Below are 16,351 nucleotides of genomic sequence, written 5' to 3'. Positions count from 1 at the left end.
TCAACATTTTTGCCCCTCCGCCACAAAAGTCAAACTCTGCCTATGGTTGTGCCGGGAAAAAAAAAAACAACATTATTAAAAAAAAAAAAAAAAAAAAAAAGCGGACATTGCAAGTATAGTTACTCACAATGTTACTCATTATTTGAGTATTCTTTTCAACGTGGTCTTTTTTACTTGTTCTTGAGCAAATTTTTGAATGACTACTTTTACTTGAGTAATATTATTTAGAAGTAATGCTACTCTTACTTGAGTAAAAATTTTGGCTACTCTACCCATCACTGGTTATGCATTACATTTTGAATAGTTTCAAGCTTGTTTTTTTTTAAGCCAAATAAAGTTTTAGATCAGATAGATATAATACAGTGGGCAGAGAACATATTTTTAAAAAGTGATTGTCTTTGCTTGTGTGTGTGTGAGTCAGAGAGTGCGTGCGCACGTGCTGGAGGGGGGCGGGCCTACGAGGCTTGCATCAAATGAGGGGATGCCCCAATCACTGCCCCCTAAATGCACATATGGCAGCACTGCCAAGTAGCTGCACGGTCTTTTCGCTGTGGAGACACGCCATCGCGACTTTCAAGTCCCGCGTGTTACCGCGGACGCCGACTCTGGACTAGCACCGACGCTAAAGTTCGATCGGTGAAAGTTTCTGGAACCTGCAACATGAACGAGTCCATCCCCGTAATGGACCCCCGTTGCACGGGGAAACCTCCGCTGGCCATGGACATCATCCTCCGTGAGTAGGCTGTTTTTCTAACATCCAGAGGGGGGCAGAAGTAACAATTTCCCACTTTGTTTATTGGAAAATATAATATTAATGAATCTCTCACCCTTGTTTTATTTGTTTCCAAATCCCACTTTTTAAATAGAAGTGTTGATTACTCTCCTTTCAGGAATTTATGAGAAAAGACTAATCCAGAACACATGTAGCTGACAAACTCAAACGTGTGTAAGCTTTTCTGCGAATAAACTTGAGTTAGACGAAATCATGGCTTAATCTCTCATGATTTTGATCTTGAAAGACAGAATTCTGATTTTGAAAACTTGACTTCAAGTTTAGATTAGGGGTACCTCACGATACCATACAATTTGCAATACAAGGCTCACAATAATGATCACACAATATGACGAGAACAATAATCAGGAAATCCTTCTAGAATATTCTACAAAATAACTAATAAACAGAGTGACTTCATCACTAGTAGACAGTAGGCATGTGCCAGTATGAGATTTTGACTGTATTATAACTAGGATTGTTCCGATCATGTTTTTTTGCTCCCGATCCAATCCCGATCGTTTAGTTTGAGTATCTGCCGATACCGATATTTCCCGATCCGATTGCTTTTTTTTTCTTTGTTCCCGATTCAATTCGATCATTCCCGATAATTTTTCCCGATCATATACATTTTGGCAATGCATTAAGAAAAAAATGAATAAAACTCGGACGAATGTATACATTCAACATACAGTACGTAAGTACTGTATTTGTTTATTATGACAATAAATCCTCAAAATTACATTATTAACATTCTTTCTGTGAGAGGGATCCACGAGTAGAAAGACTTGCAATTCTTAAAGGATAAATGTGACTTTGTATATTGTGTCTAAGTATTTCCATCTAGTGTATTTGTTGAGCTTTCAGTAAATGATACTGCAGCCATTTAACTTATGCCCAAATGCATGATGGGAAGTGCAACCATGACTGTGCGTAGGGGCACCAATTGATATATCTTCTCTGCGTTGGGAAAGAACATAGGGTGTTAAGAAAATGATCAACTACTACCTTTCTTCCCCACATTGCCTCCCACGTTACATTTATTTGCTGAGAGAAGTATTGTAAGGCTTTAGCCACATAAAAAATGGCTCCAAAGGCTGTCAAAATACTCTCTTCTCATTATACGCTGCCTTTTAGCGCTATCTATAGGTAAAACGGCATCTTTATAGATTGAACACGACAATGCGTGAGTGGGTCGTGCAGCGCATGCGTTAATTATTTAACGTGATTAATTTAAAAAAATGAATTACCGCCATTAATGCAATAAATTTGATAGCCCTACTTTAAGCCAAAACTACTCTGGATGAGTGTAAGACATTTTGTCTGTAATGTTAAATACAATTAGAAAACGATTTAAATAAAAAAATATATATATTAAAAAAAGGCAAATCCGATACTTTTTTGCTGATTCCGATACTTTGAGAATGACGTGATCGTGTAGTATAATGTTTAAGTGTTATAAAGTGTTAAAGAGGGTCGGGGGGACAACTGCCTTGCTTCTGGGACATCTTCAGCATCTTACGTCTAGACTTTCGTCTAGACTTTCAAGGACATCTTCCATTCGAGGACATCTTCCATGGCCGCAGCGTTGCATAACTGAAATGTCTGGGTCATTATGACCACTTTATCTAAGTGCTTTTGCTTACACACGTGTATTTAGTTAGTTCCGCCTACATGCTCACACATAGCCAATCAAAATCACATGGGTGTCTCCAGCTTGCTTTCCCCCTCCCTTTAGAGCGGCACCTTTCTGTGTTAGGACAAGCCCCTAATAAAAGAAAGAGCAAGGAGTTTAGTTTAGATCAATTTTGGTGGTTAAACAGGGTAATCTAGCATTTCACTGTCTAGTCCCTCCTTGCTCTCCTTGGCCAAGAAAACTGAGTGTCTTCTCTCTTTATTTTTGGGTAATTTTACGAATGTCTACCTAAGGGTCTATTTTTGAACTTGACATAAACAAACGCCTAGAGACAACGGCGGACGAGACTCCGGTGTCGTAAAGATGAAATGGCGTAAGACACGTCCATCGTAACCCAGGGACTACCTGTAACATTGCTATTCTCAAATCTGATTTCAAATGACATGGGAAAAATCTAATACGGTACTTTTGAAACCAGTCAATGTTTGGAATGAACAAAATTATGCAACACAAATGACGACACTCATGTGGAAAAATATAATTGTTACTTGCATTCACACAATATAAAAGTAAGCATTCCCGATTGTTTAATTTATTTACAGTTAAGTTTGGATACCAGAAACCAAACATCCTTCTCCCCCACTTCTGACCCTCATTTACGGGCAATGACATAAAAGCATCGACTCAACGTTTCTCTTTCTCTTCTCGCATGAATAGCATGTGTGTATCATCACTTAAATGCACACCAGATGTGTGTTCTTTTCTATGGAAGATGTACACCATGCACATGCACTGCTGAGGGAAACACAGTTGCAGGTTGTTACTTCTACTTCTTTTTTTAGTTATTGAGCAAACTTGATCAATTCCAGTCCGTGTTGCAAACCTCTTGGATATCATATTGCAGCACAAATGGCCAGATGCTGCAAGATTATGAATCTTTTGTAGATGAGATATCTTGACTCTAGGAGGGCCAAAATCAAGGTTTTCACCAGGAACTTCCAAACACTATTTGTATATGGCGGAAAACACAGACATGACTGAAAAAGCAGTTTCTGCTCTTGCACTCCTCTTTAAAAGAAACTGCTATATTTTAAGCCGAAAGAACTGTTGTGTTTGATAGAACCATATGTCTATTTGCTGCCATAGCAGATTCATGGCGCATTAAGCCCCCAAACTATTTTTAATTTGTCCGTTTTGCCTTGAAAACCCCCATTTACAGACGTCGAGCGACCGCTTTTGTTTCAACCCAGCCATAAAACGAAGGTAATTAGGGCCCGAGCACTAAGCATGCGAAGGCCCTATTGTTTTGCAAAGGATTTTTTTTTTTTCTTCTTTTCAGGGCAAATGAAAACGGCCAATTTGGAGGCCTGAACATGCACGAAAAGTCACCAAAATTAGCACGAAAATTGTAAATTTCGATAATTTTGCAACGTTGCAAAAAAATGTAACAAAATGGGTCAGTGGCGCCCCCTTGAAATTTTAAAATTGGCCTATAACATTAGGGTCCGTCAGCGTAGAGCAATTAAATTTGGGGAGTCTCTACCTTGTCCAAAACCGCTCCAAAAAAGCATTGGCACCCATATTCCAAACCCAACAGGAAATCGGTTATTTTGGATGGAATATGAAATTTTTATCGATTTACAGGGTGCACATTTGAGACCTTTTCGCCGAGGGAGTTAGTTGGATCATCTTCAAAATTGGTGAGACTGTTCAGGAGACATATGAGAGCTTAAGTTTTTAAAATGGTGCGTTTTCAGTCACGGGTCTAAACCTGGGCGTGGTGCCCAAGTCGGCCATTTTTTTGGCAAAATGACAAATTCAGTAAATGACTAATAGCTCCTTGACACAACGTTCAATCTTTTTCATATCTGGCATGTATGTGCCGGATCCCACCCCGTAACACGACTGCATTGAAATATTACCCATTAGGCCTAGCGCCCCCTGAGTGAGAACAGGAAATGCCTACAAAAACAGATTACAATTACAATTAAACTCCCATTTCCTGCATTTTGGTCTTGCACCGGAAAAACATGCTTTTTGTCTCTCATTGAATAGCAATGCTTCCAATATTTTGGAATCAATTTTTCATCTGGAAATGTAAACTTGCAAAAGAAGAAAAGGGAACACATTTTCCCAAATGTATTTGTAAGATTTTGTTATGGACTCATAAAGTCAAAGTTGAATTTTTTTTTTCAACAAGGTTGAAGTTTTTGACCAAGATTTATGTGTGGCGCAAAGACAATATTGCTCAACACCATATGTAACAGTGAAGCACGGTGCTGGCAGCATCATGCTTTCGGGTTGTTTTCCTTCAGACAGATTTTTTTTAAATTCCATGAAAAGCTCTTCATATCCAAGGAATGAACATTTGAAATACCTCCCAATGTAATGTTACGTCAACTGAGATTAAAAAAAATTATTACAGCAATTTTTTAATTCCTAATTTTTATCGTTAAAATGTGCAATTGTACTTTCTTATTTGTTTCCTATTGTGTTTAATTATCACCATTTGCTTTCAGACTGTATTTTATGTGTAAAGATGTTTCTTGTAACTCATGTTTCCACAGAGTTGGACCTGTTTGGCATCATCTTGTACTCTGTCCTCACCTTCATGGCAGCCACCTCCATGCTCATCTTCCTTGAAGAGTGTCTTTATATTTATAAGAAAGTACCAGCCCATAAGAAAAGTACCATCATATGGGTGAACGGAGCAGCACCGGTAAGTGTAAAAGCTTGAATAGAGGTTGTCACTAGAGGTATGCACTGGCACTGCCTTCATGATTAGATTCGATTACGATTCGGAGGGTCACGATTCGATTCGGTTCGATTCGGCAATGCATCGCGATGCATTAAAGCCTAGGATACATTAAATTTTGGATTGAAACAAGGTAGGTATGCGATAATATCTCTTTAAAGTCGTGGCGTCTTTAATTCTGCTCTTGCGTGCTCTCACCTCCAGTTAGGGTTTTGCTGTTTAAATTTTTTATTAGGGTTGTTCCGATCATGTTTTTTTGCTCCCGATCGTTTTAGTTTGAGTATCTGCCGATCCCGATATTTCCCAATCCGATTGCTTTTTTTTTTGCTCCCAATTCAATTCCAATCATTCCCGATAATTTTTCCCGATCATATACATTTCGGCAATGCATTAAGAAAAAAATGAATAAAACTCGGACGAATATATACATTCAACATACAGTACATAAGTACTGTATTTGTTTATTATGACAATAAATCCTCAAGATGGCATTTACATTATTAACATTCTTTCTGTGAGAGGGATCCACGGATAGAAAGACTTGTAATTCTTAAAGAATAAATGTGACTTTGTATAATTGTGACTAAATATTGCCATCTAGTGTATTTGTTGAGCTTTAAGTAAATGATACTGCAGCCATTCAACCCAAATGCATGATGGGAAGTGCAACCATGACTGTGCGTAGGGGCACCAATTGATATATCTTCTCTGCGTTGGGAAAGAACATAGAGAGTTAAGAAAATGATCAACTACTACCTTTCTTCCCCACATTGCATCCCACGTAAATTTTAATTGCTGAGAGACGGAATGTAAATAAAAATAAAAATGTAAATAAAAAAAGGCTCCAAAGGCTGTCAAAATTCTCTCTACTCATTATACGCTGCGATTAACTCTATATATTGGTAAAACGGCGCCTTTATAGATTGAACGCGAAAATGCGTGAGTGGGTCGTGCAGCGCATGCGTTAATTATTTAACGTGATTAATTAAGAAAAAATAATTACCGCCATTAACGCAATAAATTTGATAGCCCTACTTTAAGCCAAAACTACTCTGGATGAGTGTAAGACATTTTGTCTGCAACGTTATATACAATTAGAAAACGATTTACCGTATTTTTCAGACTACAAGTCGCTCCTGAGTATAAGTCGATCCAGCCATAAAATGCCCAACGAAGAGAAAAAAAACATATACAAGTCGCACCGGAGTATAAGTTGAATTTTTGGGGGAAATTTACTTGATAAAATCCAACACATAGAACAGACATGTCATTTTGAAAGGCAATTTAATATAAAAATACAATAGAGAACAACATGCTAAATAAATGTACAGTGTACAGTGCATGAACAACGAAATGTGAATATACTATCCTACGCTACGGCTCGGTCCTGGCTACACAGCGAACTCCCAAAAGACAATGCTGGACGTCCGTATAATTTGCTGAATCAATTTGGTCCTTGATAGAAAACAGGTTCGCATCAACGTAAATAAATAATAATTAGGTACTATTAGTAATAAGTAACAGGTTAGCATGCGTTCGCTATCATTAGCACATCGTTCAAACAACCACACAACTGGCTCTAAGTGTCCGATCGCGGGTGGAAAACACACAACAACAACAGAAAAGATGATACACGCAGGCGTTGCCTCTGTAGAGATGATTTAAAAGCATAAACAAAGAAAGTAGGTTCGCAGCCGTCTATTCTCTCTCGCTAACTCGCCCACTCACTTACTCAGAGCTACGTAGCTGTCCGTCTTCTTCTGGCGTGTGAGCACTCTTCTTCACGTAAACAAGTGCGAGTGCGCCCTCACGTGGGCGTGAAAGCGCCACAAACTAAATGCATCCATTTCAAGATAAAAAAGTCAATAATACAATTGAACATACACTGCCAAAGGCAGAACGCGAACGTGGCCATAGCTATAAAGAGTTATTCAGATAACTATAGCATAAGAACATGCTAACAACTTGACAAAACCATCAGTGTCACGGCAAAACACCAAAATAACATGTGAAATTACATCATAATGTGTTAATAATTACACACATAAGTCGCTCCTGAGTATAAGTCGCACCCCCAGCCAAAATATGAAAAAAAATGCGACTTAGAGTCCGAAAAATACGGTAAATAAAAAATATATATATATATAAAAAAAGGCATGTCCGATATTTTTTTGCCGATTCCGATACTGTGAAAATGACGTGATCGGATATCTTTATTTTTAATTTTTTTAATGCCTTCCTGTTCAAAATTTTTCTTCCTCCAGAAAATTGAGATTTTATGCTTTCCCATGATGTATCACACATGCATATTGGACAATTTTAAAACTTGGTCAAATTGGGCGTCTCACAGCGGAACTTCAAGTCCCCTGAGTGTTTTCCGCCATATACAGTGCCTTGCAAAAGTATTCGGCCCCCCCTTAATCTTGCAACCTTTCGCCACATTTCAGGCTTCAAACATAAAGATATGAAATTTAATTTTTTTGTCAAGAATCAACAACAAGTGGGACACAATCGTGAAGTGGAACAACATTTATTGGATAATTTAAACTTTTTTAACAAATAAAAAACTGAAAAGTGGGGCGTGCAATATTATTCGGCCCCTTTACTTTCAGTGCAGCAAACTCACTCCAGAAGTTCAGTGAGGATCTCTGAATGATCCAATGTTGTCCTAAATGACCGATGATGATAAATAGAATCCACCTGTGTGTAATCAAGTCTCCGTATAAATGCACCTGCTCTGTGATAGTCTCAGGGTTCTGTTTAAAGTGCAGAGAGCATTATGAAAACCAAGGAACACACCAGGCAGGTCCGAGATACTGTTGTGGAGAAGTTTAAAGCCGGATTTGGATACAAAAAGATTTCCCAAGCTTTAAACATCTCAAGGAGCCCTGTGCAAGCCATCATATTGAAATGGAAGGAGCATCAGACCACTGCAAATCTACCAAGACCCGGCCGTCCTTCCAAACTTTCTTCTCAAACAAGGAGAAAACTGATCAGAGATGCAGCCAAGAGGCCCATGATCACTCTGGATGAACTGCAGAGATCTACAGCTGAGGTGGGAGAGTTTGTCCATAGGACAACAATCAGTCGTACACTGCACAAATCTGGCCTTTACGGAAGAGTGGCAAGAAGAAAGCCATTTAACAAAGATATCCATAAAAAGTCTCGTTTAAAGTTTGCCACAAGCCACCTGGGAGACACACCAAACATGTGGAAGAAGGTGCTCTGGTCAGATGAAACCAAAATTGAACTTTTTGGCCACAATGCAAAACGAAATGTTTGGCGTAAAAGCAACACAACTCATCACCCTGAACACACCATCCCCACTGTCAAACATGGTGGTGGCAGCATCATGGTTTGGGCCTGCTTTTCTTCAGCAGGGACAGGGAAGATGGTTAAAATTGACAGGAAGATGGATGCAGCCAAATACAGGAACATTCTGGAAGAAAACCTGTTGGTATCTGCACAAGACCTGAGACTGGGACGGAGATTTATCTTCCAACAGGACAATGATCCAAAACATAAAGCCAAATCTACAATGGAATGGTTCAAAAATAAGCGTATCCAGGTGTTAGAATGGCCAAGTCAAAGTCCAGACCTGAATCCAATCGAGAATCTGTGGAAAGAGCTGAAGACTGCTGTTCACAAACACTCTCCATCCAGCCTCACTGAGCTCGAGCTGTTTTGCAAGGAAGAATGGGCAAGAATGTCAGTCTCTCGATGTGCAAAACTGATAGAAACATACCCCAAGCGACTTGCAGCTGTAATTGGAGCAAAAGGTGGCGCTACAAAGTATTAACGCAAGGGGGCCGAATAATAATGCACGCCCCACTTTTCAGTTTTTTATTTGTTAAAAAAGTTTAAATTATCCAATAAATGTTGTTCCACTTCACGATTGTGTTGTTGATTCTTGACAAAAAATTAAAATTTTATATCTTTATGTTTGAAGCCTGAAATGTGGCGAAAGGTTGCAAGGTTCAAGGGGGCCGAATACTTTTGCAAGGCACTGTACATATTCAAACTCTTAATTTCCCTCACTATTTGTTTGTTTTTTTAGGTGATCGGCACCATGTCCTGTCTTGGAATGTGGATCCCGCGAGCCACCATGTTTACAGATATGACCTCGGCGTGGTGTGTGTGCCTTCCTATGCTACCTATTAATTACTGTCAACCGCTTCCCTACTACCACTTCGCATTATCCTTTCATTGCAGCTACTTTGCCATCGTGGTGTTCAAGTTCCTCATCCTGATGATAGAGGAGGTGGGCGGCGATGAGGCCTTCCTGCGGCGGGGGACGAAACACAAATTGAGGATCAGCACGGGGCCTTGCTGCTGCTGTTGTCCCTGCCTGCCGTACGCAGCCATCACACGGTAAACACGCCGATGTCTGATGCAATGCCTCTTGCTGAGTTGATGGGAGAACCTTTCATGAATGGGACTAATTGAAACCTCATGCGTTTATGATGAAGCACAACCTCCACATGAGAGCATGTGAGATTTTTTTTTTTCAAGGGGTTAACTGTTTGAAGGTCATGTTAAATACGGAGATCCTCAGCACATGCTGTACTAGGAAAGGCAGGTTAAACACACTTCTGGCCATTCAACTCTTACTAATAGAGGCAACTATTTTCTTCGCACAGTAAAAAGTCCACGTTTTTCCCATGGCGAAGACGCCCACTCGCATTTTAAAGGTGCACTTTTGTACTTTTCCACTATTATCTTTTAATCTTTGATGTGCTTTTATTGGGTTTGCTAGATAATTGCGTCGAAAAAGGCTCAGAATGTCTTTTTCAAGCGGTTCTAGTTGGTGCTTTTTGCCTGCCGCAACTAAGTGTGGTTGTCAATGTGTGGCTGATTGGTTCAAATTTCAATGTTCATCACTACAAGTACTTTAACACTCTACTCGCGTTACGTAATTGGTGTTTTTGAAGTCGAACGGACAGGGAATCTCTCCACAGGAAGACGTTTATTCTCCCAGCAGACTCCATTAGTCATCGAATCACCTTTTCCTACAGTTGCTTGTCAACACATTCCTCCGCCACTACCTTCGTTTACTGAGGTCAAACTCATTAAACAATCATTTATTTCCATAGAAACGTGCTTCATTCGGTGACTTTTGTTTAGTCATCATCGTGCATTTCAAATCCTTTCGTTTACAGAGACTTTTCACATAAAGATGCGATGGCAATCAATTGAAAAACAGCAAAAATGGCAAGATAGCCTCCTTTTTTGCCTCCTTGGACCATAGGTGGAGTTTGACTTTTGGGGCAGAGGGGGCACCACATATTGATGACCCCGAAACGCAGTATCAGCAATAAAATTAACTTACAAGAATATTTATAATAATGAGTTGACTATGAGCGTTTTTTGTTTACGATCATTCTTGAGGGGAATTCTAAATCAGGCTGCTTAGGCAATACTTTTAGCCAAGATCGTCATCCATTGAATATGGTACACCCGCCGGTGTCGTGCCAATGTAGTTACCCCAGTCAAAAATTGCATCCCTTGGGCAGAGCCATATGGAAGCAGATTTGTGTCTTTGTTATTCAATCAAAAATAAGTTGCTTCAATAAAAAATAAATATTTAGAACCCCCAAAAAGTCCCTTCAATCCAAAAAAAAAAAAAAAATGTGAATGCAAAAATAAATTTGAAACTCAGAAAAATGCATGTGAAAGCTATTTTTCGTTTTTTTTTTTTTTTTTTCCCCAAAAAATAAGTTGCTTCCAAAAATATGTATTTTCAAAAAGAAAAATCAATTAAAAAATAATAATAATAAATAAATAATTCTATCATAGAAAACTTTTTGGAATGCGAAAAAATATTTGAGATTGAAAAATTTGCATTTGAACACTTAATTTTTCATTGAAAAAGTTTTCTTTGATTGAAGCAATCTCTTTTGTGTTTGGGCCATATTATGGGTAGGACATTTGTGTCTAAATCATTCAATTCCAAAAAAAGTTGCTTCAATCAAAAAAAAAAATTATATATATATATATATATATATATATTAGGGCTGTCAAAATTATGGCGTTAATGGGCGCTATTTAATTTTTTTGAATTAATCACGTTAAAATATTTGACGTAATTAACGCACATGCCCCGCTCAAACAGATTACAATGACAGCACAGGGTCATATGCACTTGTTACTTTTTTTTGGAGTTTTGTTGCCCTCTGCTGACGCTTGGGTGCGACTGATTTTATGGGTTCAGCACCATGAGAATTGTGTAATTATTGACATCAACAATGGCGAGCTACTAGTTTATTTTTTGATTGGAAATTTGACAAATTTTATTAAAACGAAAACATTAAGAAGGGTTTTAATATAAAATTTCTATAACTTGTACTAACATTTATCTTTTAAGAACTACAAATCTTTCTATCCATGGATCGCTTTGACAGAATGTTAATAATGTTAATGCCATCTTGTTGATTTATTGTTATAATAAACAAATACAGTACTTTTGTACAGTATGTTGAATGTATATATCCGTCTTGTGTCTTATCTTTCCATTCCAACAATAATTTACAGAAAAATATGGCATATTTTATAGATGGTTTGAATTGCGATTAATTATGATTAATTAATTTTTAAGCTGTGATTAACTCGATCAAAAATTTTAATCGTTTGACAGCCCTAATACATATATATATATTCAATCAAGGAAAAAAGTCATTTAAAAAATGAAATTGCCCTTCCCTAATTTTTTTTTTTTTTTTTTTTTGAAAATTATATGCAAAGCAAATGACCATTTAAGGTGCTAGTCACATGATCTGTTGAAAAAAATAATTTTGACCCATTATGAAAATATTCTTTTTTTTTTTCATTTCATTCATTTTTGTTGCAGTTTTATTGTTTTACAATTTTTATATATATGGCGAAAAACACAGACAAGACTGAAAAAGCAGTTTCTGCTCTTGCACTCCTCTGAAACTGAAACTGCTGTATTTTAAGCCAAAACAACGGTTGTGTTTGATAGAGCAATATGTCTATATGCTGCCATAGCAGATTCATGGCGCATTAAGCCTTCGAACTATTTTTTTTTTTGTCCGTTTTACCCTGAAAACCCCTGTTTACAGACGTCGCGCAACCGCTTTTGTTTTAACCCAGCCATAAAACTAAGGTAATTAATTATATTTATCATTCAAAATGTCTGTCATTTTTAGCTTAGAATCATTAATTGATGTCTAACATTTCGTAAAAAAAAAAAAAAAAAAACGACTTTAAAAAAATTATTCACTCGCATATTGTAAACTTTTAAACAAATGACGTCACAATGGAAAAAAATGGTGTCTGTAAAAAAGTCATGGATATCTACCTCATAACTATCGCTTAATTGTATTTTTTTTGTTACTGTCCGATGTGTTAGATGATAATCGTTCCAAACAAAAAAAAATTGGAAAAAAAACATTTAAAGGGATAAATATATGAAAAAGAAAATCTCGACCACTCCTTGATGTCTGCGATTTCTGCATCACGACCCTTGTTATATTGCCATGTTTCACCCATAAAATCCCCCAAAAATCCAGCTGTGGGAATTCACAACTGTGTCTTGACACTCAGTGATACATGCTACATGGAGTTTTTGCATCGAAACAAGGTAAGTACGCGATAATATCTCGTTAAAGCCATGGCGTCTGTAATTCTGCTCTCGCGTGCTCTCGCTTCCAGATAGGGTTTTGCTGTTTAAAAAACTTTTTTTTTTAAAAATGCCCTCCTGTTCAAAAATTTCCTTCCCCCAGAAAATTGAGATTTTAACCTTTCCAATTATGTATCACACATGCATACCGGACAATTGAAAATTTGAAAATTGGCAAAATTGGGGGACTCAGAGCGGAACTTCAAGTCACCTGAGTGTTTTCCGCCATAGAGATGAAAGTCAACTTCATGCAATGACACTTTTTGGCCGGGGGGGGGGGGTCCTGGCTCCCATTTAAAATCAGCTTATGGTGTCAACTTTTTTCTTCGCCCACTCATATTTTAAAGGTGCACTTTTGTGCTTTTCCACTGTTATCTTTGATGTCCTTTTATTGAGTTTGCAAGATAATTACGTCGAAGAAGGCTCAGAATATCTTTTATCAAGCAGTTCTTGTTGGTGCTTTTTGCTTGCCTCAACTAACAGTTTGGTTCTTAATGTGTGGCTGATTCAAATTTCAATGTTCTCCATGACTACTACTTTAAAGTCCTTTCACACATACATGAACACCGTTAAAATCCCGGGATTTAAAGAGGTAGCCCTCGTGTGTGAAAGCAATTTCCCGACTGATTCGGAGATTACGTGGACATTTAACGGGTCGCGTCTTGGTATTATGTCCGGGACTTTCCTGGGACAAGCATGTGTTAAAGCACACGTTTGATTCCTGGGTCACCGCACGAAGGCTGATGATGACGTTTTTCTTTTTTTAATTGATGTAACTTTTACTATCTTGACTCTCAGGCGGTCCCTTTTCCTGCTCAAACTTGGCTCCTTTCAGTTCGCTGTGCTCAAGGTTGTATTCACCATCCTCTCCATCGTTCTGTGGACAAACGGGACATTTGACCTGGCAGATGTGAGTCAATTGTATGATTTTATCTAGTATATGTCATCACTGTGTATTATTATTATTATTATTATTATTATTGTAAATACTTGCTGTTAAAAAGGTTTACAGTTTGGCTTACGTCATTCCTTCCATATAAACACGAGTGGTGCAACAATTAAGCTATTAAATCGAGTAGTCGATCAGAAAAAAGCTACAAATCAAATTTTGCTGCGTTGAGGATTTGTTTGATTAGATTGCCGTGACGCATAAAGAGGACGCTGGGATACACATACACATACAGTACAGGTGCCTCTAAGACAATTGGATGCCGATAGAGGGCAGTGTATCCTCAATCAGTAAACAAAATACAATACTTTTTGGCTAGTTATTTTGGGGTACTTAAAGGGTTCATTTCAACTTGCGCGGAAATTTGGTTTACGGCGCCAGCGTAGGAACGGAACTCGTTAGTAACCCGGGGACTACCTGCATTTTGCATTCTTGCCTCTCGTATACTGAAATTTCTTTTGTAACAATAGGCAATATTTTCCCGTTGAGGCTGGTCGTAACCTGAAAATTCCGTTGTAGAGACGTTCTGAAATAGATGTACCACTGTATACCCGATGAAATTTGTCCCCATCCCAGTTTCTTTGTTGGAAAATGTTATTGTAGAATTGTTGTTGTTGCTCATATGTTCTGTTTTGTCCCGTCTTGTTCTTGGTGACTCCCCCAATGTTCAACTGATTCAGCTGAGCATCACCGGATCGGCAATTTGGATCAACCCCTTTGTGGGCATCTTGACAATCATCGCCTTGTGGCCCGTGGCCATCACGTTCATGCACCTCAGGACCACCTTACGCACCATAAAGATTATCCCCAAGTATGCCATGTACCAGGTAAGACTCTGTATGAAGCTCCACATCGCATCGCGATTGTCAGGTCCAACAAGTGTTTACATGTTCGCAGCTCGTATTGATCCTGAGCCAGCTTCAGTCTGCCATCATCAATATTTTGGCTTTGAACGGAACAATTGCCTGTGCACCGCCGTTCTCGTCCGCCGCCAGAGGATACAGTGAGTCATCACCTGTCATAATTGCGTTGCTATCCTCCATCACCAATGACTGTTGTTTTTTGTCCCGACCCCACCTTGATTAGACTTGTTAAAACTCACCGCTCCTTGTGATGTTCACACGTTTCTCCACAGTGATGAGTCAGCAACTGTTGATCCTGGAGATGTTCATCATCACGCTGGTAACACGTCTGCTGTATCGCCGTCTCTACGATCCACTGCCCGAGGAGGAGTGTGACGACAACGAGAATACCAAAATGGTTACCTTGCAGAAAGCTGTATGACTCGGTCGTGAATGTGTGTTTATGATATGTTCAATTGACGGAACAAAATCCTTCATTGCACAAACTTTATGGAGTGTAATAACTTTTGCTGCCAATTCGCTCGGGTTCTTAGCGTCGTAAAACCCTGGCAAGTTGCACAAGAGACATTTAGCACACAAGCAATGTATTTATACGAAAAAATCTTAGTCTTTGAAGAGGGAATGTAAAATGTTTTGTATTATGATGAGCAAACTAGCAAGTAATCTCAACATTTTTAAAATATCAGTTTACCTTGTTTGCCGTTGATTAACCTTTGACAGTATTTCACGTCAGTGTTGTCTTCATAAAATTGTACAGGAAACAGATTTTATTTCCATTATTGATTGATGATATTTTTTTGTATTGTTGTTATCATGATTATCATTAGATTGATGCTGCCACTCTTGTCATGCACAAGACGACTACAGTTGACATTCCAAAGACCAGTAGTATTTTGTGTATATGTAATGTCTTTCCACTAGGTGGCAGTAAAATGCTAAATTTCATGTTTGATCTTGAAGAGCTTTCATAATAATAATAAAAATGTTGAGTGGGGAAAAAAGTATGAAAACTTTTATTTTAACACGGCAATAACCAAGTCCTGGAGTACAGTGATCCCTCACTATATCGCGCTTCAAACTTTGCGCCATCGTGGATTTTTTTCAATTAAAAAAAAAAACAAAAACAAAAAAAACAGTGCTTTGTTCAAAAATATTAAGGTATATGTATATGTATATGTAAAAGGTACATGTATAACATACTAAGACTGCAGCGATCAATTAATTTAGTAATCGATTTGATTGATTAGTTAGTTTGAATAATTGAGTAATCGCATTATAAACTTTTCATGCCAGCAGAATAAATTTTTGGAGATGTAAAATGAGAGAAACAAGTGTTTATGCTTGCAATAATACTTATTTCGGCTTGCTAAGAAGCCTAAGATTGCACTTTTAAAAGAGCATTAAATGGGAATACAAAATAAAATTTGAATGTTTTATTTCAAAAGAGCAATAAAGGAATTTAAAACTAATTAACAAATATCTGAGCTTGGCGCCAAACAGTTTAAAAACAATAAATGAATGAAGATATAAGTACAGTACAACAAAAGAACTGGCTAACTTGCATAGCAAAAGTCCGCTAGCTTAAATGCTATAAAATGCTCATGTTTTTTTTTTTGTTTTTTTTTACAAAGCTCTCAACAAATCGTTCACAAAACACAAATTCCCACAAAAAAAAACCTGCTAAACTAAACTAAATAACGAATGCAGAAACAAACATTAGCCCAAACAAAAACATAC

At 37.9% G+C, this 16,351-nt stretch overlaps 1 protein-coding gene across 1 annotated transcript; it reads left to right on the top strand.

The window, feature by feature from the left end:
• Positions 1–489: 489 nt before the first annotated feature.
• slc51a (solute carrier family 51 member A) lies at positions 490–15,615 on the top strand. Its single transcript, XM_057825073.1, has 8 exons — positions 490–733; positions 4,976–5,127; positions 9,221–9,294; positions 9,376–9,534; positions 13,601–13,712; positions 14,432–14,578; positions 14,649–14,754; positions 14,887–15,615. The coding sequence occupies exons 1-8, from the start codon at positions 505–507 to the stop codon at positions 15,033–15,035; spliced, it is 1,128 nt and encodes a 375-aa protein (XP_057681056.1). The 5' UTR covers positions 490–504; the 3' UTR covers positions 15,036–15,615.
• Positions 15,616–16,351: the final 736 nt, after the last annotated feature.

This window comes from Corythoichthys intestinalis, chromosome 20, assembly GCF_030265065.1.
Source record: "Corythoichthys intestinalis isolate RoL2023-P3 chromosome 20, ASM3026506v1, whole genome shotgun sequence".
Lineage (NCBI taxonomy): Eukaryota > Metazoa > Chordata > Actinopteri > Syngnathiformes > Syngnathidae > Corythoichthys > Corythoichthys intestinalis.
The sequence above is the reverse complement of the archived record's forward strand: the minus strand, read 5'-3'. Positions and strand labels throughout refer to the sequence as shown.

Bases quoted from the DNA above. Each gene is read 5' to 3' on its own strand.
- slc51a (XM_057825073.1), top strand. From the start codon at position 505: ATGCACATATGGCAGCACTGCCAAGTAGCTGCACGGTCTTTTCGCTGT. The intron at 5,128-9,220 runs GTAAGTGTAAAA...TTGTTTTTTTAG, and splicing joins GGGTGAACGGAGCAGCACCG to GTGATCGGCACCATGTCCTG. The intron at 9,295-9,375 runs GTGTGTGTGCCT...CTTTCATTGCAG, and splicing joins ACAGATATGACCTCGGCGTG to CTACTTTGCCATCGTGGTGT.